At 43.5% G+C, this 16,055-nt stretch overlaps 1 protein-coding gene across 3 annotated transcripts in view; it reads left to right on the top strand.

The window, feature by feature from the left end:
• Positions 1 to 16,055, top strand: part of DRD3 (dopamine receptor D3) — a 50,952-nt gene that overhangs the window by 21,655 nt on the left and 13,242 nt on the right. For all 3 annotated transcript variants that reach the window (XM_054551124.2, XM_009238514.3, XM_063722643.1), the window contains one exon: positions 9,646 to 9,788. In XM_054551124.2, the coding sequence (XP_054407099.1) occupies positions 9,646 to 9,788 (143 nt within the window). The remainder of the gene's footprint in view (positions 1 to 9,645; positions 9,789 to 16,055) is intronic.

The following is a 16,055-nucleotide window of genomic DNA, read 5'->3' on the forward strand; positions in this document are numbered from 1 at the left end:
GGGAGGTGGAGTCTGCAGTGAGCTGAGACTGCACCATTGCACTCCAGCCTGGGCAACAGAGCAAGACTCTGACTCAAAACAAGAAAGAAAAAAAAAAGAAGAGAAAGGAAAAAAAGAAAGAAAGAAAGAGGAAAGAAAGGAAGGAAGGAAGGAAAGAAAAGAAAGAGAGAAAGAAAAAGAAAGAAAGAAAGAAGAAAGGAAGGAAGAAAGGAAGAAAAGAAAAAAGAAAGAAAGAAAGAAGAAAGGAAGAAAGGAAGAAAAGAAAAAAGAAAGAAAGAAAGAAGAAAGGAAGGAAGGAAGAAAAGAAAAAAGAAAAGAAAAGAAATGAAAGAAAGAAAGAAAGAAAGAAAGAAAGAAAGAAAGAAAGAAAGAAAGAAAGAAAGAGAAAGACAGGCAAGCCATATTGTGGAAAACATTGAATGCCAGGCAGTGGAGGTAATTCTAACTTTTATTCAATAGGCCAAGGAGGCACTGATGGATTTTGAGTGGGGGAATGGCCACTGGGGCTTTACTTCTGGGGGAATAATTTTGATAGTACTATGAAGGACCAGTTAGAAAGTGCAGCAGAATTTCAGGTAAGGGATCATAGGATCCTAAAATAAGTAGGAGGCAACAAGAAAGGAAAAGTAGGGGAAATTTTGGGGAAAAAAAAAAAAAGGCAAAAAGTCTATAAACACCAACCTCTTGAGTATGAAAGATTAGGAAGAGAAATGAGTCAAACAAAACACAAGATTCCAGGATAAAGATGCTGTCAAGAAGAGATCACCATGTCAAGACTGTTTGGTGCTTTAATGGTTTGGTTTTTAACATCTGGCATAATAGGAACAAGTGGACTATCCAGGAAGTAATGTGATCTGGAACTCAGGGGAGAAGGCAGGGATGTAGTTGGAGATTTAGGGAGGTTAGCACAAAGCTTAAGATTATTAACTTGAAGTCAAATAGACATGAATTCTAATCCTGGCACCGCCCAGTACTAGTGGTGTGGCTTTGGCAAATTTCTTAAATACTCTAAGAAGTTGGAAATTGAAGATAACAACAGTACCTAAGAATTGTGAAGATGAAATGAGTTAATGTGTGTCAAAGCTTAGCACAATGTGATAAATTCTCAATAAATGGCAGATCTTATTTGGGTCACCTGTTGGAGCTATGAGATGGATGGATGATGATATTGGGAGAAGGAGAAGAGGCGGAAGGGGAAGTGGGAGGGAGAGAACTCTGAGGAGGAAAAGGAGGAGGCTTTTGACTTTTGGGAGGAGGCTTTCGGAAAGGACGTGACAGAATAGGAGAGGGTTCGCTTTGTGAGGAGGGAGAACTGTGCAAAGAGAGCCCCCTCAGCCCTCGTAGTTCCTGAGCCTCCTCTCTTCCCTCTTGAGAGTGTGCCTATACACTCCACCCACCTATATTCACATGCACTTAGGGCTGTGGGTGAGGTTGTGCAGGTTGTTCCCTGCGCAAGGGTGTGGGAATGAAATTCAGCTATCACTCCCTTTTCCAAGCCTAGAGTGGGCCAGAAGAGGGTGCCTTTCTACGATCTGCCAGCCAGGAGAAGATGCCTTTCTTTAATTTGCACAAGAGCACCATTTTGCTGCCAGCCGCCATGCTTAACACACACCTCTAGTTTTTACCACTTAAAACGCAACCAACAAGAGTAACTTTGAATTGGCTTCTGTCCCATATAGGAAAACTCTGAGAATATACAGCACTTATCTACGGGAAGGGACCAGCCATGCCTTAGATCCCAAGCAAAAAGGAAGCTCCCTTCTTGGCTCATAGTTCTATATGGGCCAATGAATTCTCACCAAACCTCAAAATGGAGCCCCCTCCTATTCTAGAAATGAAAACAGGCCTTGGAAAAGCTGGGTTCGTTATTCTTCACAGCAGTTTGCAGTACATAGCATTACACTCTGTTCATGTGATGACAAGTAGCTGGTCAGTTCATTAAAAATGCAGTCAATCACGCAGACCTTTGGTCTTCACACAATGCCAGTCACCAATCTGACAAACTTAACCGAATGGATTCAGTATTTTTTGGTCATGAAGCCCTGGTCTATAATAATGCTGTGGAAAGAGATATGAAAGAAAAGGAAATGATAAAAGGGTTTTTGAAAGCAAGTAATACTATTGTCATTAGATTCTTAGGCATAGCTCTGATGCTTGGATTAATGCTGCCTTTTCTTTTTTAAAACGCAGAGTGGGAAGTCCTCTGAGCACAAGCCCCCACTCCTTTAGCTCCTTGCCTCCCCAGGGAGCCAGCCCTCCTCCCATCACATCCTGGGTCCAAACTAACTCAGGGAGAGGGCTGAGAATGTGTCAGAAGAGGAGGACACGACCAAGCGGTGAGAATTAGAGTCCTCCGAGAGGAGCCCAGGAATAATGCAGCCAAATTCATTCACCAGGGAGTTCTTTAAGTGGCTCTCAAATGGCACCCATCACACAGGCAAGCCTCCGCGTCTTTGCAACGAGCACAATAGGTACCAGATGAGTCACAGGCACCTTGGATTTTTAGTTTGCATCTAAATAAGCACTTTATATTTGCAAAAGGCTTTCCAGTCATTTGCAAAAAGCTTTCTCCTTCAACAACTCCAGGAGGGGAGTCCACAGAACTAAAGATTTATTGAGACCCCTGTCTGACCAAATAAAAGGTGGTGAAAAGCAGCCCTCACAGAACTCTGGGGCTCATTAAACCCAGGCGGGGAGTTAGAGTCAGGCCTTCCCACCCAGGCTGGCCTCTTTCCTCCTGGACTGCTAGCTTCCTAAAGAGCAACCCTTGTCGGTACACACACACACACACACACACACACACACACACACACATCTCCCACCCTGGGACAGGGCTCTGAGATAGAAATCAAATTCTGCAAGGTACTGAGACCTTCAGTAAGTGACCAACCATATAGATCCTGCTCATAGAACCGGAAGTCAGAAGGGGCAACATCCTGCTCATAGAACCGGAAGTCAGAAGGGGCATCACAGTTATCTCATTTGAGCGGAAATTCTAAATGCTTGCATGAAGTGCTGCAGCCTCTTAGCACAGGTGTGGGACTAGAAATGGAATCTCCTGCCTTTCCACCAGCACTCTATTACAACAAGTGACACCTTCATTGGTGAAGGTGAGGATGGGGCACCAAGGCAAGGGCCTCTGGCGACGCTGGCAGCTCACCTCCATAGGTGCAATTTTCTTGGACTAAATGAGGCGCATTTCCTATGTCTTCAATGCCCTGGCTACCTCTGTGCTAATGCTAAGTTACATAAGTCTGGAAGCAACAACAATAAAAATAGTTAACATTTATTTAGCATGTACTACGCGCCAGACACTAAGAGCTCTTCTCATGATTCCTAACCTTCATGACAACCCAGAGAGAGAGATGTATTACCCTCACTATATAAATAAAGGTGCTGAGACTAGAATGGGTAGGTGAGCTTGCCAAGATCACACAACTGGGTGGTGCAAGAGTAAGGATTCAGGCAGCCTCTGTCTATTACAGCACACTCCCTTAGTCAGAGATGCTGAGCTGTGAGTCTGGCTCTGGGCTCCCTAGCCATAGAGTCACACTGCCTGGCTAAAAATCCAGGCTCTACAGTTTAATAGCAATGTGACCTTGAGCAAGTCAATTAACCTGTCAGAGCCTCAGTTCTCTTATCTGTTTAGTGGAGATAATAACAACTACCTCAAAGGGTTGTTAGGAGGATTAAATGAATTAATATTTGTAAAGCACTTCAAATAGTGCCTGTCACATAGAAAGTGTCACGTACTTTTTTGGTGGATAAATAAACAAATTTAATATTCCCTGATATCAGGAGGAAGGGGAAGACAACCATAAACTCACTGATATGAAAAATCACTGATCCCTTGAGCTAGCACGATAATAGTGACAACAATAACAATAATAATACCGTCTTTTGAATGTTTAGTATTAATCATTAGGCACTGTGACTTAAAAAAAAAAGGTTTACAGAGAAAATATCATTCAATATTCATTACAGCCTTTTCGGGCAGAAATTATTATCCCCATTGTACAGATGAGAAAACTGAGTCTTAGAAAAAACAAACCACTGGCCCATAGCCACACAGTTCAGTGGTAGAGCCGGGATTCAGAGTTGATCAGTCCGTTTCTCATGCCCGCGGACTTAATCACCAAGCACACTGCCACTGTTGGGGTCAGCGGAGTCATCCACACCAGAAACGGCCCAGGGAGCTAAGAGCTCAGACACAAGGGGAGGGTCCCTGGCTCAGGGTCTGCAGAGGAGGCGCGCACAGTGCGAAGCTGGCAGGTCCGGGCCCGGGAATACCGCCGCGAGCGCAGCGGCCAGATGTTCAGAGGTGGCCCTGGGCCAAGCCTCTCTCTCCCGGCCAAGCCCAGCCCAGCCCTCCGGGTGCTTTGGCGCTGCCCTCGCCCGCAGTCGGTCACGTGCAATCGCTCCGAGAGGAAGTCAGAGGCTAAGCGGTCGGCCTGGGTGGGAATGCAGGGTCCCTGCAGGGCTCCAGGAAGCAGGGCGCCGGGCTTTCCCTCTCTGCCTCCCCGCAGAGCCTGGTCCCCAGGTGAGCAGTGAACTTCTCACCCCAGCCGTGCTGGCAGAGTTCTTGCTGCATTATAGTGCCCTCCGATGGCCAATTCCAGTACAGCCTCGTTGTCGCAGTCGGCTTATGACAAGCGGGGGCCTCATTTATTCTAACAGTTTAATCATGTTTAAAAAAGAGCAAAAAAAAATTAATGTAACAGTGTTAAATTGTAGTCTTGTCTCTTACTTCTTATCCAAGTGAACAAAAATCTTTGTCACAGAAGTTTTCCGTAATGCAGACTTTCTCAAAATCTGTCTAATCATAAGATGCACTTGCTTGTTAAAAATACACATTTCTGTTCTCAGCAGTATGTGGGAGCTAAGCTATGAGGATGCAAAGGCATAAGAATGATACAATGGACTTTTGGGACTTGGGGGAAGAATCCCCAGAGGACTTGCATCAGATGAAGGGGAGCTGGGTGAGGGATAAAAGACTACAAATATGGTACAGTGTATACTGCTTGGGTGATGGGTGCACCAGGATCTCACGAATCACCATAAAGAACTTATGTAACCAAATACTACCTGTACCCCAATAACTTATCGAAAAATAAAATAAAATAATTTCAAAAAAGAAGAAACAAAAATGCACATTTCTGGGTTCCACTTCAGAAGTACTAAATCAAAATCTCCAGAAACTAAGCCTGATATTCTGCATTTTAACAGGACCCCCAGACAATTAACAGAATCGAGCTAATTGAGGAAACTCAGTTGTGGGTGGGCAAACGCAGTGCTCTGCAAGCACTAACCACCCTTGCCATGCTGACTTCACTGAGGAAGCCCTTGTCCCCCACAAGAACTCAGAGAGCTGTCGATGCCCTCGAGAGGGAGGAGGGCACTCAGGAGAAACACACCTCAGAGGTGGAAGACCTGGCTCTGCCACAATTTGCTGCAGAATCTTGGGTTCGTAACTGACATCCTTGCGTCTCTGCTTCCTCCTTTATGGGATAGAGCCAGGGTTCCCTACACTTGCTGGCTCACTTCATTAATGGAGCCTCCAGGGAGCTGCTGAACATTATAGCATATTTAGGAAAGTATATGACTCTCAGTGGTCTGCTGAAGCCAGCTTATAATGGCTAGCGAGAGCTGACTGGCAAAATTTTAGAAACTTTTTGAGTCAGTTATTAAAGCTTTGGAGGTAGCTTAAAATTGGCCACTGTGGGAGTATTGACGTCACAGAAATTGGCAAATATTACAAATTAGGGCTTTTTGTAAACTACAGAGCCTATCGTTAGCCATTTACCAGAACACCACTGAATACACAGAAGGGTCAGGCTCTTTTACATCAAAGGACGTTATGCCTGGAGAAAGCGAGTTACAGCTTTCCTTCCCCTCACTGTTCGGTCATGGCAGCAGCAGGACTCAAGGCTCAGCCCCTCCTCCAAGGTGCCTCATAGTTACCACTAACAGCGAGGCCCTTGTAGACATACTGGACTGGAAGCCCCCAGCAGAGTCTAAAGCCCTGAGGAGAGTCAGAGGCCTAGAGAAGCACCAGCTGCTACTTGACCTGCTCTTGTATAAACCAAGGAGGGGATTTAAGAGAGGACTTGCATCAGATGAAGGGAACTAGATTGTTGTAGCCTCCCAAGAAGTGGGTAGCAGGATCTTAATTTGAGCTTATCAAATTTTTCCCTTTTGAGAAAGAAGCCACCTTTGTCATACAGCATGGTGTCAAGGCCAAGTCCTGCACAGTTTACCTTCATCTCAGAACTCACAGCTAACTGTAATCTGCCCTTTTGGGAATGCAAATGTTACCACTCTACAACAAGATGCACAAGAGGCAAGATTCGGGCAGTGCTGGCGCATGGGAGCAGGGGAAACACACAGGAGGAGCCTCAGGAAGCCTTGCCCAATCCCTTCGAGCCCAGCATCTGTCCTTCGTTTCCTTAATCCCAGGCCTTGAGGTGCACAACAAGGGTTAAGGAGGCTCCAGTTTCCTTGGAAACTGACAAGACAAAAAATGTTGAGCCATAGGTAGATCCAGCTTATACCTTAGATCTCTGAGCCTGGCCAGGATTAGAAGGGAAGGAACCCTTCCCCTCTCACAAGAAAGGAGGACTTCGTGACCCATGAGGCAGACAGTTAACAGTTTCTTATTACTTTCTTTGTACAAGGACCTATGGAGAATATCAAGGTTGTAAGAAGATTTGATCCTGAAGTAACTAAAATTATATGGGGCTCTCTCTCTCCAGCCACGAGGCAAATTCAGTCATGAGGCAAGAGAGCTGCATGCAGGAGGGCATTGTAATTGATTTGCATAGAAGTGCCAAGAGTTCATAGTTAGAAGTTTCTGTACATGATGGAAAGAACTGGGAAGGTTGCTGGAAAGTTCATCTGAGATTAATGGAGGGCAAGACTGAGTTGCCCAGGGAGGGAGAAGGAATGATTAATTGAACAAAGACAACAGTCTCTGACTATTGAAGAGTACTCATCACCAGACCAGTTTGGCTGGAGCTCTGAGTGAGTGTCAGGATCAGTGGGAGGTCAGATAGGCAACGTAAGTTGAGGTCATGTTGGAAAAGGCTGATGAGCTTGGTTTATGGGTGAAAGAGGAGCCATCAACAGTGTATTCATTTTCTATTGCTGTGGAACAAATTATCACATATTTAGAGGCTTGAACTGTACCCATTTTTATCTTGCAGAGTCTGTAAGTCAGAATCCTGTACACAGTGCAGGTAGGTTCTCTTCTCAGGATCTCGCAGGGCTGAAATCAAGGTGTAGACTGGGTTGTGTTCTCATCTGGAGCCTGAGGTCCTCATCCACACTCATTCAGGTTGTTAGGAGTATTCAGTTCCTTGCAGTTGCAGGACTGAGGTCCCTACTTTCTAGCTGACTGTCAACCAGTGCTGTTCTCAGCTCCTGTAAGCCTTTTGCCATCTCCTAAAAAATGACCCTCTCCAAAACATAGCAGTTTGCTCCTTCAAGGCCAAGAGGATAATTTCTCAGTCCCCTTTAAGGGCTCACCTAATTAGGTCAGGCCCACTCAAGATAATCTCCCTTTTGATTAACTCAACCTCAACTGATCAGTAATCTAATCACAGGAGTGATATTACATTATAGTCACAGGTTCAGCTTACACTCAACGGAGGAGATTATACACGGCAGAAATCTTGGGGCCATCCTAGAGTCCTGCCTATCTCAGATAATTTTCAGCTGGTGAGATGGGGAGACATGATGAAATTTATTTTTGGAACCTGGCAGCAGGAGACCAATGAGGAGGCTGTAGCCATCATAGAAATCAGGTAGCAGGAAAGGGATAGGTGGATAAATAAATGGGGAAGACATCGCAATGGATAAATTTACAGGACCTGGAATGATCCTCCCCCCATCTGACCTCATGGCTGGCTCCCTCTCGTACCACTCACTTCCCTGCTCACTCTGTGTTAGTTTTACCTCCTCCCTGGTTCTCTAACACATCACCCAGCGTATTTCTTTCATGGTACTCTTCATTTTATATTAACCTATTTGTTTCCTTTTTCATTGTTCATTCACTCCACTTAACTCTAAGCTCAAAGAGAACAGGGACAATGAGCCTTTTGCATACCTCTGAATACCTGGAATGAGGCCTGGCATACAGTTGGGACTCAATAAATATTGAATAAAGATTAAACAAATAGATGACCAAGGCTGAGCATGGTGCCTCATGCCTATAATCCTAGCACTTTGGGAGGCCGAGGCAGGTGGACTGCCTGAGTTCAGGAGTTCGAGACCAGCCTGGGTAACACGGTGAAACCCCATCTCTGCTAAAATACAAAAAATTAGCCAGGCATGTTGGCAGGCACCTGTAGTCCCAGCTACTCGGGAGGCTGAAGCAGGAGAATTGCTTGAACCCGGGAGACAGAGGTTGCAGTGAGTTGAGATCGTGCCACTGCACTCCAGCCTGGGCGACAGAATGAGATTCCATCTCAAAATAAATAAATAAATAAGCAAGCAAGCAAGCAAATTATATGAAAGGGTCCAGGGACAGTCAAAAGGTATGAGTATTGGGTCTGGATGTCTTGAAGAAAGGCAGAAAGTGAAACCAGATTAAGAGGTTTGGGGAGTTGGGGAGATCTGTTTTAGACATCTTGAGTTTGAGATGACTGTGGAACAGTTATCCAGCTAAGTCCTACGGGCAGCTGGAAATGCTGGTGAAGAATTGTCACAAAAAAAACAACGATGTCCAATAATAGTAAGGAACTGGGCTTTGGTTATGTAAAAGAATGAAAACTGGATTTTAAAATAAGCCTTCATTGGACATTCCTCATTTCTATTTTTAAAACATCTACTACTTAGAGGAGCTGTCACAATGAAGGTTATAATTTATATTAGGATACAAGCAGGAGGTAAACATCCTCTCTAGGTACGTTCTATCATTGTCTGAAAACCTGCAGGAGACAGTAAAGGCACACAGACCAGCACCCAGAGTGTTCAGAGTGAAGGGTGTGTGACAGTAAGGCCGGTTATGCTGGGCAATCAGGTAGAACCGATAAAGAAGCTCTCCAGCAATCCAGTGATCCTGTATTAACTTTTTTATTCTTCCCTTTCTGTGTTCATCTCCCTCAGTAAGTTCTTCATTTATCTTATCACAACCTTTCTGCTGTTTTCGACCTTTCTGCTTTTCTCTCTTCCTCTCATTAAATTATATTTATCATGCCATATGTATCAACCTGATTATTTCTCTACTAACTTCTTTCATCCTGTCTTTTGAAAAGTTCCCCTCACTGGACTTGGTGGCTGACACCTGTAATCCCAACACTTCGGGAGGCTGAGGCCAGAGAGTTGCTTGAAGCCAGAGAGTTGCTTGAGCCCAAGAGTTTGAGACTAGCCTGGGCAACGAAGTAAGACCCCATCTCTACAAAAAAATAAAATAATTAGGCAGGCATGGTGGCGGCACAGGCGTATAATCCTAGATACTCGGGAAGCTGAGGTAGGAGGATCTGATCCCAGGAGTCGAACTGCAGTGAACAGTAATCATGCCACTGCACTTCAGCCTGGGTGACAGAGTGAGACCCTGTCTCCAAAAACAACAACAACAACAACAAAGAAAGAAAAGTACTCCATTCCATCTCACCATGCCTATCCCTTCTCCCCTTGCTTTTTCAGGTACACCGCAGTGGTCATGCCCGTTCACTACCAGCATGGCACGGGACAGAGCTCCTGTCGGCGCGTGGCCCTCATGATCACGGCCGTCTGGGTACTGGCCTTTGCCGTGTCCTGCCCTCTTCTGTTTGGCTTTAATACCACAGGTAACGGTGATGGCTTCACTTCTAGCATCCATGTGATTCACAGCACAGCTGAATGACTGGCTGTGAGTTGTGCTCAGCCCTGAAATTTCTGACCCCCGGTCAGTGTACTTTGCAATTAAATGAGAATGCCACAGAATGTAAAGCTTTGGCCTTTGTGGGTTATAAATAAAATATAAAGCAAAACCTCATCAATTATTGGCACGGGGGTAAAGTTCTGCCCCAATTAATGAAAAGTCTGGCTCATCTTTATTTTGAAAGAAATGTCATTGTATTCATTTGCAGAAATGTACCAGTTAAAAAAACCAAGATATATATTAATAATTCAGGCAAGGTTTGCTAATAAAAAGATAACAATTCGTAACAGACCTACAATGCAAAATAACACATTACAAAAGTCTTATAATAAGGTATATACTTCTAACTTTTACTCAATAAGAATAATTTCCAATTCTTCAGAACTAACCAGTATAGATTCCCAAATTGCTGGAGAGTATATTTTCTATTTTTAATATAAAAATTCTGGGTATGATGGTTGGCACATGGTACATCTACTGGGTGGATGGATGGATGGACAATGTTTATATCTGAAATGCTCGGGATTTTAAGCATAACACCAACACCTCAGATGAATCAATGCCTTCTGTGTTTGTACCATGTCCATCTTTTAGCCTCACTAATTTTTTTTCTTTTTCTTTTTCTTTTCTTTTTTTTTTTTTTTTTGAGACCAAGTCTCGTTCTGTCGCCCAGGCTGGAGTGCAATGGCATGATCTCGGCTCACTGCAACTTCCGCCTCCTGGGTTCAAGCAATTCTCCTGCCTCAGCCTGCCAAGTAGCTGGGATTACAGGCATCCACCACCACACCCCACTAATTTTGTATTTTACCCTGTTGGCCAGGCTGGTCTCAAACTCCTGACCTCAAGTGATCAGCCCGCCTCGGCCTCCCAAAATGCTGGGATTACAAGCGTGAGCCACCATGATTGGCCAGCCTCAGTAAAGTAATGTGTCGAATGAAAGGTATTAACCCACATAGTAACATGATGGGTATTGACAATATACACTGAGTGCTAAGGAAAAACTGCTTGATTAGTGTTCCAGTGGTCATCTGGATTTCTTATTTTGTCCATTTGAATTGATTCATTCAATGCCTATATTCCAGGTTTATAAATTTCTAGTACATACGTACTAGTCACATAGCCATGTGCTTGTGTGTATGCAGATATTATATGAAACGAATTACATATAAATACAGGCAAATTCTAACTGTAAGTAATCTTTCAAGTGTCATTTGCTGGACAATGATTTAGAAGTCAAAATATATTTTGGAAGATAGGTATAGGCTCTGGAGTAAGTAAAATCTAAGTCCAAACTCCAAATCAAACTCCAGACTTACTAGCTGTCTCTCCTTAAACAAGTTACTTAACTTCTCTGAGTTCTTCATTGGTAAATGTGGGATAAAATTACAGTGGAGCATACACTTGAGTGAATTAAAATATGTAAACTTGATCTACATATTTAGTTAAGACATTTTTAATATTTATTTTTATATATGACTCCCTACAAATGAGCCCAGCAATTTTATCTCTAAAATTATATGTTCCATAGGAACTCTACAGTATATGATATATTACTATTTGTATCATACAACTTATTACTCTGCAGGGTTATAATAAAACCATGTATATCTTTATATGTGATTCAGATTTTCAAGGCAAATTTGGAGTCTATATAATTTTCACTTTATTTATTGACTTTAGAATCTAAGCCTACATATAACTCCACTCTACCTTCTTCATAGAGATTTTTGCCATTAAATGAGGATTAAATTGGGATAACATATGTAAATATGCCAAGCATGTACGGCCTACTCAAGGCTGGCTTGTTTCTCTGCCACAGTAAAGGGTAACTAGCCAACTTATCAACAAATATTTGCCTGTTCAACCCAGGCTATTCTCAAAATATGGTGTTGTTATCTTTGCGTTACTGTTTACCATTCATTACTTTGTTATTTTAACTGAATGACATTTTATACACACAAACATGCACATTGCCCAGTACAAAGCAACATCCCTTAACACAGCTATAGAGGCTGACTCTGTGGCACTAAAATATCATTTTTGGTGAATGCTAAATGTGCTTTATGAGTTAGTCTGATAACTAAGTCACCTTCTGTAACCTTGTTTCTATACGAAAATGCATTCTTAGTTGGAATTCCTAGTGTGGGAAACTCACCACTGCTAGACCAAGGCACTGCTTACCCGCTAGCCAACAGCAAATCCCTGCCAACATCTGCTGGGCTGACTGTGGTTCCCCTGACTCATTCTTGGTGGAGGCGGGCTTATTCATTCTCACAGACACACCACACTGGAAACAGTTGAAACAGTCTCAAAATCTAACATTAGACTGAGTTCTCGGTTAATATCGACATCCAGAGTGAAGAAGAATGATGAATTGCAATGTTGTTGCCCCCAGTGAGATCATTATTGTTCCAGAAACAAAATACAGGAAATTTTTTTCCAAAAGGATTTTCAACTATAGAATTGAGAAGGCAGAAAACGCCTGTGACTTAGTATGTGCGCTCTTACTTCTCTCTCGTCTCTCACAATCACTCTTTTACATTTAAGTTTATTAATAGCATTCTAGCAAGCCTTCCAATTATTCATATATTGTGTCAAAGTGTCAGGTTCCATTGTAAGAGCTCAGTAGTTATTAGCTGGTGTTATGGTTGTTATTATTTATTGGAAAAGTTTATACATCAAAATGTAACTATACATCTGCAGCTGTAAGAGTTCTGCTGATGGTTTTAGAGATCAGTCGCCCCTTCCTAGAACACAGTTAGGAGACTTAGTAAGCGAAGCTCAGGCCCAGCTGTCCTCCTCTGCCTCATGCTGACCTTCACTGTACAGCTTCATTATCTTGATAGATGTGGGTTCCTGCAGCAATTCTCTCATCTATAAGGAAGTTCCCAAGTTCATTTGAAAGCCCAATATAAAGGACTCTTCTCAGTCATTTTTTCTACTCCTTCGTGGAAAATCAAGGGGGAGAGGGCAGGATCCTGCCAATAACACCTGATATTGGAAGCAGCTGGACTTTCACTAATAAGCGCAACACAGAAAAAGAACCTTCTGGCAGAGCTCTTCTTGTAATGCCATGGGCTGCCACGTGCAATTGTGAATTATTAGAGAACATAAGATACAGAAAAGTTGAACTTCAGTCTCTTCCAACTTGGAGTTGCTCCTGTTCTCAGATAAAAGGTCAATATGAGGCACGGTTTTGGGTGAGAGAGTTCCGAGGCGGGGGCCTGGCTGGCCAGGGTTGCCTTAACTCCCAGCAGAGGCCCAGCAGTCTAGGCGAATATCACATCATCAACAGACCCTGATACAGCAGAGCGTGGTGTGCTGGTGCTAAAGGAAACTCTGAAGATCCCTGAATGAGCAGCCCAACCCTTTCATTGCATAGATAAGAAAAATAACTAGTATTTAAATTCCTGCTAAATCAGAAAGCTATTGTGTTATTTTTAAAAATCTAGAATGAATAAGCAAAGACTGAATAAGCTGATGATAAGGGTTTAAGAAATCTTTAAGGGAGGAGAAACTTAAAGTTAAGAAAACTCTATCAGCTGGCTTGATTTTCCTTTGAAAGAAGGAAATGGAGGAGTGCTATTTATTTGATTTCATCAATAGAACATCTCACCTAGTTTTCAGAGCACTGGAGCGGGGTTGGGGGAGGGGGAGCTTAGTTGCACAAAAAGTTGAGAGAATAGTAGAAGCACAAAATTAAAAGAATAATAGGCTCATCCTAAAATCAGATTCATTGGCACCGCATGTCTTTGGAATCAAGTTGGGGTCAAATCCATCAATGAATTTGAAGTTCATGAATCTTTCAAGTAAACCTGCTCTGAGACAAGCTGTTCACATCATGGTGGGGCTCAGTTTCCCAAGACAGCCTGCAAATAGATGCCTTTGTCTTTTTCACCCAGCACAATGCTTTAAACATAGTACGTACTCCACAAAATTTGTTGAATGAGTAAATAGATGACTCTTCATCATCATCCTTACTTCCTGAAATGTTGAAATTAGTTGGGATAAGCATCTCTAATCTCAGACGAGGAGTAACCTCCCCTCCCCAAGGACAGGCCTTCTCCATTATCCTCTGGTCAGTGAGTGCTCATGTGTTTATATAAAATGCTCATGTGTACATTTTGCTCATTTATTTATTATTTATGCATTTGCTGAATAACTATTGTGCTAACAAAACAACACTCTTGCAGTTAAATCATCAAAACAAGGCACCTCATCTCCTGGGGAAGTGTCAGCTTCTGGGGGGCCTTACTGCCTTCCTCACCTCTTTGGTACACAGCAGAGAAGGTTTCAGAACTGCTGCTGTGTGGCGCATCACTCTGCCCTGCCAACAGGACACACACCCAGGGCCAGGCCTGCTGGGGGCTGGGGCAGGCCCTACTCATTGGCCACCCACTTCCAGTGTCACTCTGCCTGCAATGGGGACATTCTTGAAGAGGCTGCAATGCTTGGTCTAAGGAAGGGAAGCAGTTTGCTTAGATAGGGGAGGAAGGAAGGGATGGCAATGCAGGTTCTGTGATTATATGTGACAGCCTTCATTGACTAGGGACCCTGAAATAGCTACATGCCCTCTCAACTCTCTCTTTAAATATTTTTAATGGAGAAATAAATGCTTGCACGTAAAACATTCATAAGGTGTCATGAGATACATACATAGTTATATGTAGGTCTCCCTTCTACCCCAGATTGCTACATTCTCCCATCTCCCTCCCTAGAAACAAATATTAATATTCTTGCAAGATAATGCTTGCAACAGTGTGCATATGCATACACATATGTTTATGTACGTGTATGTGTATTCACTGTTACACAAATAGAAGCATATCATACCCCCATCTGACCCTGACTTTTTAAAAGAAGTAGCTCATATATAAAATTTAGAGGTCAGCCTCCCAGAACCCAGAGTGGGTAGGAAAAGGTAGAAAGTTAGGTGGAGGGACCAACAGGGAATATCCGGGACACCAAGGATGGCAACAAGATGGGCAGTGCCACCCCACTGGCCTCTTCTCACACGTGAGACGTGTGAAACGCCTCCTCATCACAGGCAGGATTTAAAACCGTAGTCAGATGCCGACAACAGAAAAGCTGACTTCAGAGAAGGAGCAGATCAACACCAACATGGTTCCCTAGAGATTCTGAAAGACCACGTGCTGCCACCCCATCCCTCTCCCCAACTCCATCACCCCCGAATACCACGAGATGCCAATTTGGTGAACTACGCAGAGCCTATGAGCCATTTTCTTTTCTTTTTTTTTTTTTTGAGACAGAGACTCGCTCTGTCGCCCAGGCTGGAGTGCAATGGCGCGATCTCAGCTCACTGCAACCTCCGCCTCCTGGGTTCAAGCAATTCTCCTGCCTCAGCCTCCTGAGTAGCTGGGATTACAGGTGTGTGCTACCACACCGGCTAACTTTTGTATTTTTAGTAGAGACGTGGTTTCACCATGTTGGTCAGGCTGGTCTCGAACTCCTGACCTTGTGATCCACCTGCCTCGGCCTCTCAAAGCGCTGGGATTACGGGCGTGAGCCATCACGCCCGGCCCCTATGAGCCATCTTCTAAAGGATGATGACATGGGCTTTGGGGAAACAACATGAAATTTACCTGAATTTTACCTCCTCTTCAGAGAACCAGAGAGTTCAGGAGTAGCTTGTAAAGATTCTAGTGGCAAAGATGTCAGTAAAATGCATCACTGATCACTGAGCACACCCTTTTCATTTTAGTTCTTAGCTGTTATTCCCTTCCTTCTCCCACAAATATTGTTCCCTATAAGTCTGTCTCCAAATTTCCATTCGAGATGATAACTTCCCTTTCAGTTCAAAAAGCTCAGGGGAGAGAAATAATAAATAAATAAATGTTAATAATAGCTACCATTTATTCTCATTAATTCTCACAACTACTATACAATATTTCTAGCCTTTTTTTTTTTTTTTACAGGTAATAAAACTGAAGCTTTACATATTTAAGAAATGTGTCAGCTGGGCGCGGTGGCTCACACCTGTAATCCCAGCACTTTGGGAGGCCAAGGCGGGTGGATCACCTGAGGTGGGGAGTTCAAGACCAGCCTGACCAACATGGAGAAACCCCGTCTCTACTAAAAATACAAAAAAATTAGCTGGGCATGGTGCCCCACGCCTGTAATCCCAGCTACTTGGGAGGCTGAGGCAGGAGAATCGCTTGAACCCGAGAGGTGG

This window comes from Pongo abelii, chromosome 2 (assembly GCF_028885655.2).
Source record: "Pongo abelii isolate AG06213 chromosome 2, NHGRI_mPonAbe1-v2.0_pri, whole genome shotgun sequence".
Classification (NCBI taxonomy): domain Eukaryota; kingdom Metazoa; phylum Chordata; class Mammalia; order Primates; family Hominidae; genus Pongo; species Pongo abelii.